Source organism: Zootermopsis nevadensis, unplaced genomic scaffold (genome assembly GCF_977971745.1).
Source record: "Zootermopsis nevadensis isolate Lab colony 2312 unplaced genomic scaffold, Znev_1.0 Znev_ptg000028l, whole genome shotgun sequence".
Lineage (NCBI taxonomy): Eukaryota > Metazoa > Arthropoda > Insecta > Blattodea > Termopsidae > Zootermopsis > Zootermopsis nevadensis.
Window position 1 is genome coordinate 3,268,472 of NW_028259160.1, and position 20,180 is coordinate 3,288,651.

The following is a 20,180-nucleotide window of genomic DNA, read 5'->3' on the forward strand; positions in this document are numbered from 1 at the left end:
TACTTTTGACATTGCTGATAACCGTGACAATTATCAACTGTTCAAACATAAGTGACTGAGTAATCACATTTTGTATAGACATACTTAGCTAATTTGCTAGTACATTTCCTACAACGTGAATTGGATTTCATTCAAGTTTATATATTTTTCTGTTTTATTTTGGCGATTATAATAGCTTGTGGGATTTGAGGATTTCACGGCGGTGGGTCTGAAGATGGCTGTGTTCTGGGTTGTTGCGCCGTGTAGTCTGGTAGAAGTTTACCGACGTTTCAGAGGTCCTTGCTGCCTCCATCATCAGGGCGAAGAGTTACTCACTATACATTACATTCTTGTTATGTAAGGTGTTTTGTCCTCACGTACTTTCGTCCTTGACAGATACAAATATCGTCGAGAGAGTTCTGTTTGCAGCCATAACCAAAATCAAAATTATCTTCACAGACAAGACTTTGATCAAAAGGTTGACTTATCGGTGATGTAATATTTATTTAGACGGAGCGTTCTTCAAGTTACATGAGTGCTTCGCATTAGAAGTAGATAAAATACCAAAGTGCTCGAGTAGCTTCTGCGCCGATAAAACCGCCATCTACCACACACTTAAGATGAAACTAATTTTCACCGCATAATTCATGATATACAGATCCCCTGACAAGAAACCAACACGTGCATGTCATCCTACAGTTACGGCTGGATCATCCCTACATCAACGGTGCTGTCAACTATACAGGTTATTTGGCAGTAACGTTATTTAATATCTTATCGTTGCTGTAAAGTGGTACAAATGGGAAAGTCGTCACTTCTTTAGAAATTATACAACGTCGGAATGAGATGTGAAGATGAAAACGAATGGTGAGCAGGCAATGATTTAGAAGAAGGTGATAATAGTGTTATTTCAAGATTATTTTCCGGCATTCGATGGAGGGACTGATTTAGGACAGTCGGTAAATCGGCGGAGATTCGATCAACCGTCCTAATGCAAGTATACAGCGTTTACCGCTACAGTTGCTTATTCCATACCAAATTAAGGAGTCTTACCCAAAAAAACATTTAACACCACTGCGCAGAGCTCTGCTTGCTAATAGTCGTCAGTTAATCAAAAAATTTTCCAGTGTTTTATAACCTGAAGGTTCATTACCGTGTTTTCAATTGCCCGGTCAAGACGGAGGTCCCGCGCAACATTTCGTTAGATGGTAAAATGTTTACAGTGAGGAGATGTTAGTCCCCCACAACCCCCCCCCCCCAAATCAGAGACCATATCTGTTTGTGTTCTGAAAATGCACATTCATTAACTCCGTGACAAGGGATAAACCTAACATGACCATAGAAATGTCTTAGGAGACCTTTGCATTAGAGAAATGCACAATGGTGCCAAGGAGACAAATTTGTATACTTTCCTATTATAATGCGTTAGTGATAAGATAATGCATCTGACATGAAACAGCACGTTAAATAAGCTGGCTGCAATGCTTTATGGTTGTTGTTTTAGAGGTCACGTGGTAAAAACATTAAGATGTAAGAGATAAAGTTTGAGTTCATTTTTCATCTCCTGGTTCGAGTATGACAGAAATACGGCTAGGAGCTTCTGAAATTATTCACCGTTATGTCGGAAGAAGTAAATTCCTGGTCCTAAGAATCACCGATTGGAGGAAAGCCACCCTGTCATCGTGTCTGACGATTAAGTTCGAATCTCGGGTGCATTAGATCACGGAGTAGAAATGCAAACAGTTGAAGTACGAGTATTTTGGGCGACTAAATTCAAATACCCATCCGTCCACATTGGGGAATGACAAAATTAAAAGAATTTATTGTGAAGAACAGTGTAAGAAATATGAGCAGTTTTCATTAATCGTTAACAAATATTCAGGACGCGGCCATGTAATTTTGTCAATTGGACCTTTTCACAAAGTACATTACCACACAATACTTGAAATTGTATTCTGATATATGGGAAGGGCGGATAAGAGGGCCCATCTAACACATTTCCGGTTACGAATAGTATATTTTAATTAATAAATGGGAGCTATATATGTCGACTGCATTCTAACGTACTGTAGGTTAATAGGCAACATGAAGTCTAAACTAAACTCTGTCTATTCCACAAAGGTAAGTGACGTAGTTCGGTTACATGGTTTGCCATATCATCATTAAATAATTACTAGATTCTGCTTTTTACATGCATCGTATATTCATATGCCAGTGGGAAATTGAAACACTAGGTTTATACTTCTCTCACCAGATGGTAGAATATGTAAAAAAATGTTTCATCATTAATATGTTACTTTTATTATGAATTGCTTATTATGGTGGTTAACAAACAATACTTTATTAGGTGATGCTAAACTAAAATTTACAGTGTTCATATCGTATGTGGAACACATACCATAATGAATTTAAAGTAGATATGGAATCCTATAACCTCTCAGTATTTTACACTTTTAGACACAGACACATGAATATATGACGCACACGCGAAACACAGGACCAGATACTCTTGGATTATATACGTAAATACTCTACATCTACAAATAATGTGTGTTGAGACCTGACACATTAAATTTACACCCAACTCTTTGTGGAAGTAATTTCTAGCTCTATGTAAGTTCACATTCTCTGTCCCCATAATTATAGCCATCTCGGTTGACTATGTAAGCTCAAAACACAGAAACACAGGCTCTTCTTGTATAAACGACATCCTGGAACACTATAACAGAAGTAACATAGCTATCAGGTGGCCCGTCAATATATTTTATATGCCTGTTGAGATGGAAAATTACTATACGCTTTCAACAAATTTAATTTCTTCACTTCTCTTATATACAATAAGCAAACAAATAACTATTAACACTATAAAAAAGAAACTATTGCCATACGCGTTTCAACCTCAAGAGGTCATCATCAGTGGAATCAGGGAAATTAATTCATTTAATCAAATGGTTCAAACTGGATTTAGAAAATAAATAATGAATAGGGTATTTAGCAAAAGTATTTTAACAATACTGCACTAGATGTTATTCACAGGAGTTGAACTCTGCACTTAGCTATTGATCCGATGGTCCGGTGGCCGTAGCTGGTCTGCGGCGAACTGTGGTTGCGTCGTCCGTACCTGTGAACTCCAGAATCGTCTATACCTCTACCAGTGACATAATTTCTTATGCCCATTTCTTTTTCTTCCTATATGTCTACAACATGGTAGCAGGTAAAATGTACACAGGAAATAATTCTAAAATATAACACCTCTAAAAAAAATAGCAAAACAATATTTTTGGATAAGTTATGGTTTCAACGCCAGTGAATACTGGTTAGGGGACAATGTAAAGGCAATAGGCTAGCACAGAGATGCACAATTATTTTTAATCATGAGCCAGATAGGACCATTTAAAAGCAGTCACTTGCTGGAGGACTTCATAAGACAATGTCTGTGCTTCACAACCTGTTGGTTGTCAGTTAGTCATGATGACTGATATTTCGCAGAATATCAAAATACATAAAAAATTATTCTATAATAATTAAAACCGATATGACATTCTGATCTCTGATCAGTTCTCCCATAAATTAAACCTATTCTGTAGCATGCCCCATTTGACTTTCTCATAGGAACAATATACTGAAGTAGCAAATCCCAAAACACACATTTCCATAAACTTCTCAGTTTTATGTTCTTTAGTTTTGACTATCTACATTTTGTATAATGTGTAAAAGAAAGAAAAATAGTAAATGGTCATTATTAATAATATCTAAATAACATCACAGGCTGGAATTAATTACTTCATGGCTCCATCCATCCTTCAGGTCTCAGTTTACCCACCCCTGAGCTAGCCCAACATTCAACCCATAGCGAGTAAAACATGGCTAGACCTAAGAAGAAATGGATAATTGAAAGTAAAATACCTTGAAAGTGAAGTTTTAGGGGGGGGGGGGGGAACTGATAAAATACTAAATAAAACACTGGCCTCACAGCATTACTGGATGTTAGACGTTCACATGCGAATATGATTTGTGGTTTGTCTTCTAGATGATAAAATAAAATGTGAAATGAGAAAGGCAAAAATTTGGCAGATCTATGAAAAGATGAGCCAATGGAAGCATGAGGCACTGAGATTAAAGATGTGGATAAGAAACTATGAAACAACACCATTCTAATCATTCTGGAAGGGAAGGTCTCTTGAAGATTAAAGCATATTCAGTTTTCATTAATATTAAAACAAATAAAGAAGCTTCACCTTTACTGAGGCTGGCTCTTGGTGTTTCTTAGTTTTCCTATGCAATTAATACTTGATACTTAAAACTTAATATTTAATACTTCACACATGAAATATTAAGTCATGTTACATTAACGTCAAACCTTACAGTATTCTAACAAAAAATCAGAGCAATACTGAACAACAGGTACAAATGATAACTTAAGTTAGCTTAGCTACAGGCAAGATTGTTTCTTAATGCTTAATTCCAAACTTGAGTGTCATTTTCTCATTTAAACAAAACACAAAATTACTGTTCCTTACCATCCTGTGAGAAAAATATTACAAATGTATTCATTAAATCTCCTTCCTGCACTTTCTAACCTAGATCATCCATAACAATCACAATAAAAATTCAGAAAGTAGGATAATTCTTCAGAACCAACATCCAAGGACATTAGAAATTATCAGATTGAGGGTAGTAGTCTGTATAACAGATATTCCATATAACGGCTCCTGACATGATGATCACGTAGATGCATATGCTGGCCCACCAAAGCTTCTTTTCCCAGGACTTGACACTCAGATTCCTGAGTACGTTAATACCCAGAAGCAGTCCAGCCAGCGCCCCAGCAATATGAGCTGCATATCCAATCTAATAGCATACATCAATAGACTACACTGAAACACCTTGTTCTACAGATATTAAATAAATGAGAAAATGGCTGTGTTCTGTGATTAATCATCACCACCATGATAATGGAGGCTGTAAGCTCCTCTAAAATATCAGACAGTATCTACCAGACTACAGATATGCTGGCGGTAGCATAGCTACTGGTAGGGCCTCCCTAGCCAGATTGGTCGAGGCTAACAACCTTGCACCGTAAAAAGGAAGACGTTTCAAAACCTCGATCAAAGCCTCGGACGGACGGACCTAACAGAGGAACGAATGGAAGAGGAGAATTGAGGAGGCCATGGACCGAATACGAACCGGAGAGCCATAGAAGAAGATCTACCATGGTGCAACATCCCAGAAGACAGCCATCTTCAAACACACTGCAGTGAGAACCTCATATCACATCTCATTCAATAAACATGGTTTCACGTTAATGAAGTTAAAAAATTAATATTCCTTTTTCAGTATACGTAATCACATTTTCCACAGTGAAAGTATGCCACACTGTGCTTATGTTATGTCCATCATGTGTCTTTGGATGCTGTACTTAAGCACGGGGATAACGTAAATGTTTCCCTTCTATTTGTCTTATTACATCAAATCTACTTATCAAAAGATAAGAAGAATCAAAATACAAAACAACAGTTCTGTGGCTGTGAAATGTGGTCTATTACACAAGGGGATAAACATAAATATGAAGTGCTCAAGAAAATATCTGGGCCTGAAAAATATGAAGAATAAAATACAATAAGGACCTTTGTCGGTCACAGATGTTTCCTAACATTGTTTAGACAGTACAATAGTCCGAGTGTGTAGCTAAGATGAGGAGACAACAATTGCACACAGAATTTTTGAGGGAAAATCTCTTAGCAAATGAACGATTGATGGGAACATAACATTAAGATGGAGCTCAAGGACACAGGCTGTGAGGATGAAAGCTGAACTGAGTTAACTCATGATCATGTCCAACAAGTGGGCTTAAACTTCTGCGTTCAACTACCAGAGTGTTATACTTTAGTTTTAAGTGTTGTTATCAACAAATGTAACTGTTTCTGAAAGAGGTAAATTTATTTAAAAATGTTTGAGATATTTCAGACTCAATTAAAACCATGTACAGCAAATGTGGCTTGTAACGTTTACTGCTTTGGCTAACCATCAAAGAAAGAATTCATATTTTTATTTAAGAAACATATTTTAGGCATAGACTCATAAAGTAATCTTTAAATGTTTAAGTTAATTTGCTTGAAAAATCTGTAACAAATTTACACTTTGAAAGACTGAGCCTTTCAAATATCTCTGTTAGCATTCTAGTCACCAAAATTGTCTGCTTTTTAAGGACATACCGAATCCTCCCGATCAGTGAAGTAGCGGTAATAAATTGCTGAGCCAACATCAGTAACAATCAGAACTAGTAGACATGCCAGCTGTAATACAGCCATCTTCATCTCTGACCAGTTCTGGAAATTAAAACAAATTTCACATTAAAGTGATGTAAGGATGTTTCCTAACCAGTGTTTTGAGTTGAAACATCTTTACATAATGATGTCACAAATATTTAGAACTACTTGGCATTGCCCTTTTGTAGAAGTTCCATATTAAGAAAGAAAGAGCTAGGGTCATATATATGGCTGCTGTCATTACAGAAGTATTCACAACTCTTCCTACTAGTCTACCACTGAGTATATCAAAAATCACAACATTCAAAAATATTTATTCTTTGTCCTTACATTAATTTTACAATAGCAGGCCTTGAATCTATCCCTCTGGATAATGGGATACTGGGAACGACCCGTTCTTCAAGTGCCTGAACACTGCGGGTCCCAACTTTTCGTTGGCTTGATCTATAGACATTCGGTAGGACTCCTCGGACGAGGGATCGGCCCGTCGCAAGGCCTCTACCTGTACACAGGACAGCACAACACAGAAAAACGCGGACAAACATCCGTGGGATTCAAACCCACAGTCCCTGCGACCAAGCGGCACAAGGCCCACGCCTCAGACCGCGCGGCCACTGCAGACCCGGTCATCTATCCCTCAGTTTTTCTTTTTTGCATTGTTACTATATAGGTTATTTATGCAATTTCATTTACACTGCCTAATACTTATCATTTTTTGAGGGTGAAGGTAATGTTCCACATGTTAATAAGTCATACAGAAGGTTTGGAGGTGATTTTCATATGTTTTCTATCTTGGTATGGACTCATATGAGTGGATAGGTTCTGAAAAATTATCCTTTGTAAAAACTGGATAGGTGGAGAAGTTCATATGTTACTTTTCGATAAATATTTCAAAGTCAGAGAATCTGCAATCAGATAAATAAAACTAGATCATCATTATTTTCATTTAATAAGTTTAAATGCTTCAAAATTAAAAAAAAATGGCAGTACCTCCTTGACCCTAATCCTGGCATACAGAGTATTCAAACCTTTCCCTGCCCCAGCAGGCCACTCCAACAAAAGATTTATGATAATTCTCATACTAAAGCCTTGTGGGTACAGCATTTCTAATATTAATCCTGAAGAGAAAGGCAACATGTTCCTCTAAAACCTAGGAAATCCATACTATTTTGACACTGCTATAATACTATACAAATAATATGAAATGCACTGAAAATCTCAAGCCTAATATGATCAATGATTGGTACAAATGATAGAAGGCTTATTATGCTTTCAATTTCAAATACTGTCCTAAAGATGTTGGCAGTCTTCAACCAACCTTGCACTGTTTGTGTGAAATCATGTCAAGGCCAGGAAATGGCTGGCTGAGCCTTGGTATGGTTTTGTACCATTATTATTATTTAGTGTTCTGTCTGACGACAGGTCCATTCTTCTGCCCAAAAAGAGTTCGCCAGTTTTCCCTATTCTCAGCTTCTCATTTTAATTCCTGTACCATAGTCAGACAGAACTACAAAATCCTTGTTTTAACAAAGCATATGATGTTTAGTACTGACTGAGAGAAGAGGATAAAAATGTGTACTCAATAAACTGGAAAAAACAGAGAATGACATGAGCATTATCCTTTTCAAGACACTTACCTAATATCTGCCTGAGAAAACCACAAACAAGTTTCGAACAGGATAGCTGGACCACAGGCCAATACTTAAATAAGATGCCCCATAGATAAATGTTAGATGTATTACTGCTGTGTTAACCAGTTCAGTTTGAGAATATAATGAAATTGTCTCACCAAGATAATAGTTGCAATGTGAGCCATGAGAATTGCATATACTCCACCCGAAGCTCCAGCCAGGCGAATGTAGGGTTCAGTGACTGAGGTACCAAGTGAGCCTGCCACAACACCAGCCATGTAGATAATTAGGACACGCCACCACTGGTGCACCATCTCTAGCGGTATACCAAGTAGTATCTGAATAATGAGGTTCACCGCAAGATGAACCCTTCTGTAACGTGAGTTATTTTATAAAATTCTGCAAAGTGTCACATTGAACGATTTTAAAAGTTTCAAAACTTTAATTATATAGAATTTCTGACTATGAAAAATAGTTCCAGAATTTTAAGATTACATGAATCACTTACAAATCAGAACAGCCATAATAAAAGGTCATCATAATGTAATAACATACCAACGAAAATTTTACAAATGAGAAATAGATTGGTTTTATCACTTAATCACAACAAAGCTAGCTACCAAACTGGAATACCTGGACTCAGTCAGAATTCATAGTACTAGTAGGTTATTTCTCACAATAAGGCAGCGTGTTACGAGGGTGAGTCAAATGAAAACCGTAAAACTGAGATAAAAATTCGAAATATCGCGCCATTGTCCTATAAGTTGGCAGACATGTTACCAATGCTATAAAGAGTATCCTATAGGTGGTAGTATAATGCAGACAAACATATCGCCATCACAGTGCCAATTTGAAAATGGCTGCTCCACTAGTTACGTGCACGAAAGAAGAACAACGTTCTGTAATTCGTTTTTTGATCAGTGAAGAATCTTGAAGAATCATCTTCGACCTGCAGTCAGATCGAAGCGACGTGGACTTTTGACTAGAGGTGTCCTTGACATGACAATGCTCGGCCCCATACTGCCCGTGCAACAGTTGCAACAATCCAAGACTTGCACTTTGAGTGTCTTCCACATCCGCCATACTCACTAGACCTAGCCCCAAGTGATTACCACATGTTTGGGCCACTCAAAGAGGCGATGGGAGGAAAGAAGTTCCGTTCTGACGAAGAGATACAGCAGGCGGTGCATGAGTGGTTGCGCAGACAACCACAAGAATTTTTTTCTAGAGGAATCCATACACTTCGTAAACGCTGGAGGGCCTGTATTGAACGAAATGTAGACTATGTAGAAAAATGATATAGTTGTGTACCGCTTTCACTCAATAAATTAAATTTAAAAAAAAAAAATTACCGTTTTCATTTGACTCACCCTCGTACATACTTCATGATATATAATAATGGTAGTTATGATATAATTACTACCGAGTACTGGCACCCATTTGAGAGACGACTGGGTAGGCCCCAGAACCAGAGGAGTAGTTGTGAAAACAAATGGGCAAAAGATAAAAATCGCAGCAACTCTACTGAGAATCAAATTCTGATTGCCATCTTCACTTTACTCAGTTATCATGGATCCTAAATGCCATAACATTTTATGATGACAGTTGACATCTATCATGTTAAAGAGCTTTCTCATCAAGCAGTAACATATTTGATTCTCATTTCAGGGTTACCTGATTCCAATCCAAGATTGGTACCAGATATCCCAACTTTCATTTCTCACATTTCTCCTCAGCCTCTTCATGTACTTCCACTTCCTTCCTCATTCATCACTCATAATCATCCTACCATATTTCTTTCAGCATTATATAACCTCAGCAATTGGTGAAACATAGTAAAATAGCCAAATAAAAACAAATGCCATACCCAACATGCACAAACATGTATGTGAAGAATCTCCACGCTTCAAATCTTCGGTAGGGGGTATACATAAGCTTTGTTGCAAGAGGACCATCTGCCAACTCTGTGCCTGCATTGATCAGATCTGTCAGGAATGTGGCAACCTGCATGTTAATGTGTAAGTCATTCAGAACTCCATGTTATCTGTAGTAACTTCAACTATTGAAAAGGCACATTAAAATATGAGCAAATATTTGTGACACAGAGAATACAGAAGACTGTCACTTATACAGAAAGTTACTTCTCATATTGCAATTACATAGTAAAATGTTCAGAATATCACGCCATTATATAATGCAATCTTTTAAAAGAACAAAACTTGAGATATACAACAAATGTAAGCTACTGGAGTCTTCCTATCTCCAGAAGAAGTATTACACTTTTAGCACAAATTATTCATATTATATTTGCAAAGCAGTAACTCCATTATTCATAGTATTTTACAAATAGTCGTTACTTTCTGCCAAGTTACCAACCTGAAACATTTCTGAACTTGAAATTAAAAGAATTTTATGAAAATGAACTGCTAAAGTCAACACATAATTTTTAGACAAAGAAATTTTATATGTATGTCTTATGTCTCAATCTCAACCAGAATACAGCTACACAGTGAACTAAACTGGTCAAGAAAAAGCCAGTCGACAAGTTGGGGGTGATTCATCATGTTTCAGCTAACAGGTACTTTTTTTCTAAATAAAGAAAATAACTACTTCAAATACTTTTCATAATGAGATAAAAAACACACCTGACTTTGTAGCTGTATATCAGAAAGCTGTAATATAACTGGGTCTGAAGGGACCATGTAACTGATACAAGAATCCATGTGGTGGATGGATGATGCTATCAGGATGGTGGGATGGTAGAATGATCCATGGACCAACAGGAATCCCAATTCCCAGGGTTTTAAAATATTGGGGCATCCTCTCTACATGTATACAATTATAGAACATCCATGATGTAACAGAGGAAAGGCATCAACAATTTTTCACAAGCCTTTACTCTCATCTTTTTCTCCTAAGATATTTAAACTTGACATGAGTGTCTTGACAGCTAAGTTCCTCCATCTATCAGTGTCTTCCTACAGCTCCTCCTCAATTTCTTCACATGTTTCTCAGTCTTTCAATGTGATATTTTTCCTGACCTACTCTTTCCATCTTAACATCAGTACTGTCTTCGGTACTTTCATGTTTAAAACTTCAACCATAAAATGTGTCCATATTATGTTATTTTATAATTTGCCAACAAAGGTGTTTATTTCTAAATTTTCCCAAATTTTTTACTCTTCATATGTCTTTTAATTTTTTTCTTAAAGTTCTTATCTCTGCTGCCATTAGTTTGCTAATGTTAAAATGGGCATGTAGTAACTTTTAAACAGACATATTTTCCCTTCAGGAAATTCATATTCTCAGTGTTTATCCCTCATTTATTGGTAAAATATTCTTGCATTATTTACTTTTCCTGTAATTCCTTCTTTAATATCTGTAATTTATATTTATCTAAGGAATAAATACATAGGATATTTAGAAGTAGCTGTACAGATAATGTAATGATGGCTACTTGACTTGGTAAATTTAAAATTAACTTACGAGCAGTGGTTAGTGTCTTTCCTTTGGAATGATGAGTCAAGTACTCGAAGAATAAGAGAAAGAAGTAATAATATTGTCGCAAATAATGTCCTACCTCTATGATGCTAATGATAATCATCCCAAGTGGAGGAGGCCAATATCTATACTGGGCGTCATATTTCCATTTGATTGACGCTTTATCACCAGTATCAACCTCATCATGACTGCGAGGACGTGGAGGAACAAGGAGATCAACATATTGTTGGAATGCTTGCTGCACATCAATCTGCCAGTCTGGGCTTGTCATCTGGAACAGATTCAAGGACAGAAACAACATTAAAACCTAGGTCTGAAGTGTTTTACATTCTCTATGACATCACTAACAGCAATAAAACATGTTATTACACTTATGTATATGGAATAATATATGTAAAAATAGGCCTATCATATTTATTAGTTTTGTGTTCCACTGCCTCTTTTCATGCAAATTAAGCACTGAATAGTAATATTAGCAAATGTAGCTTGTTCCCTTTTTGTTGTTATGCATCCTTTGCAGAAAATTAATAAAATACACATCAGAACTAAACAGTCTGTCAGTATTCTGTGAAAGTATCTCCTGTATTTTCTGTATAAAGGATTCTGAGTTTTTAATATGGTGTTGTGCAAGTCCCTGTTGCAGATGACTGGAACCTTTTCATCAATGACATTGGTTGGGTTGTTTTGACCCAAAGTTCCAGATACAGCAACTCTTGTTTTGATATGGGTTCCTCTAGACTCTGCTCTCTTTTTCTCACTGGCCATTGACAACACATGAAGGGGCATCAATTACATACATAAACAACAAACTGTGGTTACCCATCACATCATTCCCTGATGATGGAGACAAAGATAGTCTTTCAAACGTTGGACTTCTGTTCCAAGTTGTTGTGGATGGTCACCCAAGAGGATTTTATCATTGTTAGTTGCCATGAAAGATTCAAGTCATAAACAAATAATGGATATGGAAAATATGCGTACTCCACGCTGGAATTCATTTTTCTTGAGCATACATAATTTTTGATAAGTTGATGTCACACAAATTAGAGGCCTCTATCTTCAGCATGAAGTGACCAACAAGCCAACCCTCTTATTCATGACACTTCACAAAAATCTTTTACTCTCCGATTTGTTAATCTAAAATTATATGCATACAAATTAAAACCAACATTCAGAAACCTTCGAGTGCCATTACCTACCTGTAATGCAGATAGCAAAGAAATATTAAAGAAACAATAGAGTGTTTAAAACGAATGTAACACAAAATTAAAACAATTTTGTTGTAGCTTCGCACCGGGATAAAAGCCACTTGGACTATTTGGATAGGAGGCTCGATGGGTTCTAGAGCAACTCTGAACATAGAAACAAAGACAAACATCCCAATGCTCTAGCAGCATTTCCATTATTTGAATCTATCATCAGTTACATTGCTGATTAAACATATCGTATATTGATGGTTAAAGAATGATTATTACCATTTGCTTGAACTCTTTGTAATCTAAATATCCATTCTGATCTGCATCTGCTCGTTTCAATATTCGATGAACTGCAACTTCTGGCAAGTCTTGCGCATAATTCTCAGATGTTATCAGGTTACGGAGTTCACATAAAGATATGAACCCATTTCTATTTACATCATACTTCTGAAACAGTTCTCGAACATCCTGTAACAGCGGTAAATTTCTCATTCAAATGTCAAATATTCTATCAATAGCATGTACAGGATTTTATATCAGAAAGTGAGTGTAGAAGAATACTGCATATCAGAAACTATTCTATATCAGTGGAAAAGTATATAAAAATATGATGACAAAAACAACATTTCAGTCACTAATTTATTCATGGTTCAGTCCTATGCTGTCATAATGTCTTTTCATCACAAAAATCTTTCCTTTGTGACTAAATTTTAACAAAAAAGACTTATTTTATGTATTTAGTTACTTAATGCTGCCTACTTATCTGTGTATGTTATACAGTATTGACAGGACAGGATGACTGTAAAACTGGGAGCTGTCTTCTGGATGTGATGATGCATTTTACAGTATTAGCAATTTATGACACAATAAAAATAAAAACTTATGGTTAATGGGAAACTGCAATCTTTTCCTAGAAACTTAAGCATAAATATTTAAAATTGCATCACAACACCTTGAAGAAAAAGAACAGCGACTGATAATGATGGAGGCAGCAAGCACCTCTGAAACATCAGTAAACTTCAACTAGAATACATGGCACAACAACACAGAAGACAGAAATATTCATTACTGTCACATGTTCTTTATGTAAAGTGTATAAATGAATGTTTAATGGGGTGTTTTTGATTTCCATCCACATTGGTTTCATCTTCAAATTACTGAATGATGGTCCAAACTGAAGGATGCCATGTGAATTAATGCTGGTTAATAATATCACCTGTTTTATTGGAGATTTAAAACGAATTTTAGCAATGTGATATCTGTAATGCAATCAGCTATGCAATAATAGATTTATGTCTGCATTAAATGTTTATAAAGGTCATTGAAGTTTGAAAAATATGTACTCTACTAGAATGCACCTTTCCACTCTTTCCATGTAAAACAACTGGTCTCTGATATTTCTGAAGTGACAATGAATGCAGCACTTAGGTACATTCAGAGACAGTCTATTATGTGAAATAAGCTTATAATTTCTACTCACTGTTAACTGCTGTGGTTTTCTAGTTGAAATTGTTTGTAAAGGAATATTTTCTTCTTGATCCTCATGTGTGGAGGCAGATTGAGGCATTTTTGCAGTTTTTATAAAAATTCTTCACATTACAGTATGCTGATGTACAGAACCAACCAATTCTTCTTATCTTTCAAACACACCCATTTTAGATGATAAATGCATGTGACAATGCACATTGATTTGATAAGTTGTTATCTAATCAGTTAACCCAAAGGAAAGTATACTTGCAATAATGACGGCCATTCTAAATTTAAACTCTAGTATTTATTAATACATTTAAAGGATCAAAGAACAGAAATTTAAACTACATAACCACTGTAAAGATCAAGTGAGGGAAGATTAGAAAGATTAGTAAGCAGGCAGACAGACTGGTAGACATGTAAAAGGTGTGGTTATGAGATGAGAGAAGAATGGAGTAAGATTTGACCTAAGATGACGCAGCCTGGTGGATGATGACGATGATCCATTAAAATATTAAAGAGTAGTGACAAAAGTTATCTTGATTTGGCAGGAACAAAAAATTCACACAAAAGAACTTTTATAGGTTCTGTTTACACATCAACTTGCATCATTGATTGAAAACGTTTGTGCGTTTTGCACTGTTTAGAGTGTTTGGTTCAGCTCCTACTCGAAACTGTAATAGAATCACCATATGTGACACCATTGTAGCCAGGAGCTGAAATATGAAATGTAATTAATTAACAAACTTATTGAACATAACTTAATTCTCTAGTAGGGAAACCTGAAGACTCAACACTGTTATTTCCAAAGACCACTATTGGACCTGATTTTTAACCAATTCAGTCTACCTCCTACCCTCACAACTTATTTTCCTAAGATCCAGCTTAATAATATGTTAGTTCTGAGAAATCTGCTTCTAGCTACCTAACACAGGAATCTGTATAAGGAAAAGTTCTTAACCCTGTGTTCAACGCACAAGTTGGAGTACCATCATATCAGCAGTTCATTAATTTTTACTCTTCATACAGGACAAATCACAGTCACTAATGTACAATGTATTGTAACTGTTTATAAGGGGATATTAGAAAGCCAAGTAACTTATTACTAATTTCTTGTAACACAGTGAGTAAGTTAATGCATCATGTTCTTCCCACATACATGGTTTGTGAATATTTAAAATCTACCACAAGTTTCACAGATTCTAAAATCAAAGATATTTTTTTCCTAATAAAATCAAGATAATCTTCAAATGATTGTACATTATAAATGTAGCTTTAAAGAGTTGAAAATGTACTATGAAGGCTTACAGACAGCAGAAGATTCCTATTGACTGTAACATATCCACCAAGGCTAATCACTGGAGGATTCATGGCCACATCATACTGGAACATATTCAACTGTAAAAGAAGACAAAGAAATCTCTGATCAGATATAAAAGTAAAGCAGTCCTGCTACATGCCATGTAGGTTGCTTGAGGGGAGAGGTGGTATAGCTCCTACTCATTCTTGACCTCGGCACTAGATCGGGGTAAGTGGCCTGGCCACACTTTACCCCTGGGAAAGGACCCCCAGAACCCATTGGATAGGAGGATGGGTGGGCACCAGAGCTGGTCTAAACGCAGAGGCTAGAGAGAAAATCATCTGCCCTGTCAGAGATCGAATCCCAGTCGTTCAGCCCGTAGCTAGTCTCTATATTGACTTAGCTATCTCGGCTCACACTCTGATGAGGTGCAGACAGGTTTTAGTCTTTATAATGTGTAACTCTGTAGCTTTAACAGCCCTGTGTCACAACACATGTGCAGTCCAGCTGCTTGTGCATTGCAGTAGCAAACTGCTAACCATTGAAAGCTGGAGTGAAAATCTAGCTGGGTCTTCCACAGTACAGGATTTTAAATCCCCTGTTCTCATATGATAAATATTAAAGAAAAAATATTTATTTTGTTAATGACAATTGTAAAGATGTGATATTTGGTATTTCAAAGCAATGGATAAAACTGACATATAGATAAGGCTGTGATGAAACTCTATATGTATTCAATCAACCACAGTGTATAACAAATAAAACTACTGGAACTATCCTCATTTTATTGTAAACTGTAATTTATCACTGTTCCACATTACCTCTTGTCTGACTTCTTTGTTCACTCCAAGATGCAAAGTCTGTAGAGTGCAATAGAAGTTTGGACCCATCTGGCATCAGATACAAAAAAAAATTAGTTTGTGTATGGTTATATATTTATATGTAAATTGTATGTATGTAAATGTAATTTGAAAATGTAAAATGAAAACTAAAAATTAAAACAAAAATATTAAAACTGTAAGACCAACTATCTCAGTATTTGGTATCAAAACCAAAATGTATAATTTGGCTTCTGGGTACAAGTTCAGACAGACAGATAGATAGCAAATTCAGATGGAAATCATAAAACTAACCTCTTCAGACAATCTCTGTCCTGCATCACTGATTACAAAAAGCACTGAAGTACACAACAGAGCATTAGCTAGAAGTGCAAATCCCCTGAGGTCAACTCCATGATCCAAAATTCCAGTAAGACCTCCATAGAGAGAAAGTGTAAGGGCTGCAAACCATATAACAATGATGACTCCATAGATGTAGCAGACACAGTCTCCCATCTTACGACTTAACCGACTTAAATCTTGCCACAGTGAATGATAATCACTTACTTTTCTTCCATTTCCAAGACCCTGCAAAACACCAAGAAATCTTGTAATCCATGTTATTGGTTCTCCATAATCATTTGGTAATTATTCAACTAGTCAAAAAATGTCATACCTTTACTTATCCTAGAGTTTCTTTAACATGTTTACAAATATAAATTTAAATATTCATAAATGGTTCTTCATATGGACTAATAACAGTGATGGTGATGATGCAATAAGTTAGATAGTACTATCATCACCACCATATTCATCATCATGAACAGTCTCAAGACCTGTTCCTATAAAACTCAAGGTTCTCTTGGTCTTCCCCTATCCCATGATCCCCAAGGGAGGGCTAATTTTGGTAGGTGATTCCTGTCCATTCGTTTCAGGTGCTCTAACCAGTTCTTACAATACATTTTTGTGTTTTCTAATATGTTGTTCACTTTTAATCTGTTGCAAATGTCAGAGTTTCTTTGACAATGCAGTACTGTAATGCCTAATAATGGTCTTAAAGACTCATTTGTGCAACTTCCAGTTTTTGAGTATCTCTCTTGTTTATAGCCCAGGTTTCTCTGCCATGGCAAAAAGCCACTTTAGAAGTAATCGTCATTTCGTGCCTATTGCCATATATTTTCCAAAATTCCATTTGATTGTTCCATACATTTTTTCTAAGTGACTGTATATATGATAAGTTCTTCCCATAACTTATACTTTGTTATTTTGGGGCATGTAAGTGCTTTTACCTGCCGTAGTATGTTCACAAGACGGTGTGCAGTTGAGGTCACACTGTAGCACATCATAAACCACAGGGCAATGTGCAGGTGTACTAATGTGCAGGTATAACTGTAGCAGTAGATCTCCCATAGCTTGAACTCTGGCATCACTAACCAGTCTACCACTATGCTTACAGTGGTGGACAGTGGAATCAGCACTGCCAATATCACAATCGCTTTATGCCATACTTTCATATGTAGAGTGTTGCCAGTAACATGCTCAAAATGGGTCTATATAAGAAATATAGTACAATGTTAGTGAATACAAAATTCATGTAACCTAGTTAAATATATAATTTAAATGCCACAAGAAACAAGAATATGGCTTGAACGCTTTCTGTTATCTTTTCTGCAATATTCCACAACTGGGTTTCATTTTGTAAGCAAACTGAAGACATTTTTTGTACTTGTGGGTTATTGGGACACGTCGCTTCAAAAATATGTTAGGTTAGGTTAGTTGTCATTTATTGAAATAAAATATAATAACTTTCAAGTATATGTCATTTATCCACACACATTAACCTAACCTAACATATTTTTAAAGTGATGTGTCCCGATAACCCACAAGTACCACATTTTTATTGCACCTCATTTACAAAATATTCTGCTGATATACTGCATTTCATTATATGATTTCAGCTTAAAGAAATTACATTCCTATGTCCTTATGTAATCAACTTTCTTAATCATCTTCCCATCTCATTCAAAGCTGTATAAACTCTGCAGTTTTGAAAGTATTGTTAAGTAATCTAAGAATCAATAAAATCGTGAGATTTGAAGTTCTGGCAGGAATAAAGATGTCAGTGTTGGTCTTCTGGGTTGTAACATCGTGTGGACTTGTCCACACGATGTTAATTCCAAAAGACCAAATTCAACAATCGATTCCATAATTTGTTCATGTGTCAAGACACAAGCAGAAGGCAAGGTTATTCCTGCTTTGGTTTGGAGTCAATTGTATCAAATTTTCATGTGCTGTAAAAATATGCACACTCAGATATCTGCACTGCTCTGCATTGTGACATTATCTGAAGATAAATGAGCTAAGGCACCTCTATTTAAAGTCACTTGAAAGAAATATAAGGTATATATGACAAAACATATGAAATTTGAGGTGTTAATTATAATGTATATTTCTACTGTGGTCTTCTGGGTTGTGCTGTCATGTACCATACATGAGGCAAGTGTTGAAACTGGACTGAAACGTGCCGTAAATAATGTTGCATAGCAAGGAGCTCAGCCTGCATCATAGATTGGTCCACACGGCTGTATCTTTCCTCTTTACATTATTAGCCTGTGTCACTGGTTTCAATAGTCTTGTAAGTAAATACCAATGCTTCACAGGAACAACAGCACCATGAACCAGAAGACCATATTTTTGAAATATGACCAAGTGCAGGACGCAGCCTTGGCAAGTATTAACCAAGAGGATGACAGCAATTAAAAAGTTTAAATATAATCACCTGGAAAGTCGTCCAGTCATTCAAGAAGCAGGCTATTTGTCCTGCCTGTATCCAATTGCATATTGGAACTGCAAAGTGAGGAGCCAGGTACACCAAAAACAAGTAACCATTCACTATTTCGTCAAACTCAGAAGTCTTCAGGGCTCTCACCTCCTTCAATTTAACCAAGCCAGTATACACAATACATACTCCAACAATAACGTAGATTGTAACAGAATATAGCGTGGCTATAAAGGTTTGTTTAAACACAGGCTGACCACATCCTAGAAGAGAAATAACTCGGATTACCTGGTATTCTGTAACTTACTAACTCCAAGGAACAGAGTCCTTCTGAAGAAGGTACCAGTCCTGAGCCAGATTTATGCAATCCACACTCTCAAAACCTATTTCAAGATCAATTTTAACATCTTCCCGCCCATGCCTAAGTTATTCTCATAATTACTAACAAGAATTCTTTGGAATACTGGTGTAAAGAGAGAAAATAACTCAGATGACTTGTTTGTGAGACCTGTAGATTATTCTTACCATAGTTAACTTACTATTAACTAAGGGTCGGGTGGCTGAGCAATAGCTCAGGTGGTTAGTCACATGTTTCTCATTGCATAGGCCCAAGTTTGCCCACAGGTCAGTCAATGCAGAATTTGTGGTAAACAAATCAGCACTTGGACTAGTATTTCTGCAAGCTCCTTGGTTTTCCCCTGTCAATATAATTACACTACTGCTCCACATTTACTCATGTATCATTTGGGGATGGACAATACATCTGTAGGCAGCAAAGTTCCACAGAGACAAAGACTCAGCCCACTGCAACAACAAAAAGGGAGGTCTGGTGGTGTAGGAGCAAGACTCTGTCTATCTTACTTTTCTCACCGCTATAAACGTCAGAGTACAATACCGGGCAGACTTCGTTTAAGGCACTACATTCTGAACCAGAGGGTACAATGTTCAGACCTCTGTCAGATCAGTATGTGGACTTCTGAGGTCATAGACAGAGGCTTTTACCTCTGTCAAAAGTAAAATTTGGAAAAATGAAGTATACCAGGCCCTCACAGAAACTCGGAGCCCCTCTGTCAACCATCATCATCATAATCAACATACATTGGGTGCGGTACAATTTTCCCACTTAAGAAATATATTCTAGACCTGCTAGGGTCAGTAGATGCTAAAAAACCAGGGGCTATTAGATTCTAATGAAAGCTGTGTAAACAGTTACCTGTTGCTATCTTTTCCACTGGCA

The 20,180-nt window shown here is 36.4% G+C and overlaps 1 protein-coding gene across 5 annotated transcripts; it reads right to left on the reverse strand.

The window, feature by feature from the left end:
* Positions 1-4,276: 4,276 nt before the first annotated feature.
* LOC110836690 (rhomboid-related protein 2) lies at positions 4,277-19,964 on the reverse strand. Of its 5 annotated transcripts, none has more exons than XM_022078141.2 (8): positions 15,355-15,416; positions 14,057-14,213; positions 12,856-13,044; positions 11,460-11,651; positions 9,747-9,883; positions 8,038-8,251; positions 6,195-6,308; positions 4,277-4,830 (listed from the first exon to the last, which is right to left on the reverse strand). In XM_022078141.2, the coding sequence occupies exons 2-8, from the start codon at positions 14,141-14,143 to the stop codon at positions 4,633-4,635; spliced, it is 1,131 nt and encodes a 376-aa protein (XP_021933833.1). In that variant the 5' UTR covers positions 14,144-14,213; positions 15,355-15,416; the 3' UTR covers positions 4,277-4,632. The 5 variants fall into 5 exon arrangements, 4 of the variants coding, with proteins under 4 accessions (XP_021933833.1, XP_087213772.1, XP_087213771.1 ...); XR_015537528.1 differs by lacking the exons at positions 4,277-4,830; positions 6,195-6,308; positions 8,038-8,251; positions 9,747-9,883; positions 11,460-11,651 and adding exons at positions 16,168-16,236; positions 16,480-16,752; positions 17,454-17,714; positions 18,944-19,206; positions 19,483-19,964 and having other exon boundaries at positions 12,906-13,044; positions 15,355-15,444; XM_087357646.1 differs by lacking the exons at positions 4,277-4,830; positions 6,195-6,308; positions 8,038-8,251; ... (1 more) ...; positions 11,460-11,651; positions 12,856-13,044 and adding exons at positions 16,168-16,236; positions 16,480-16,752; positions 17,454-17,714; positions 18,944-19,206; positions 19,483-19,964 and having other exon boundaries at positions 13,234-14,213; positions 15,355-15,444.
* Positions 19,965-20,180: the final 216 nt, after the last annotated feature.

Coding starts and splice junctions, on each gene's coding strand:
- LOC110836690 (XM_087357645.1), bottom strand. CDS start 19,672: ATGTGGAGCAGTAGTGTAATTATATTGACAGGGGAAAACCAAGGAGCT. Junction 16,753..17,453: donor TTGTGAACATACTACGGCAG/GTAAAAGCACTT, acceptor GGTGTTTTGCAG/GGTCTTGGAAATGGAAGAAA. Junction 16,237..16,479: donor GACAGAGATTGTCTGAAGAG/GTTAGTTTTATG, acceptor ATCTGATGCCAG/ATGGGTCCAAACTTCTATTG.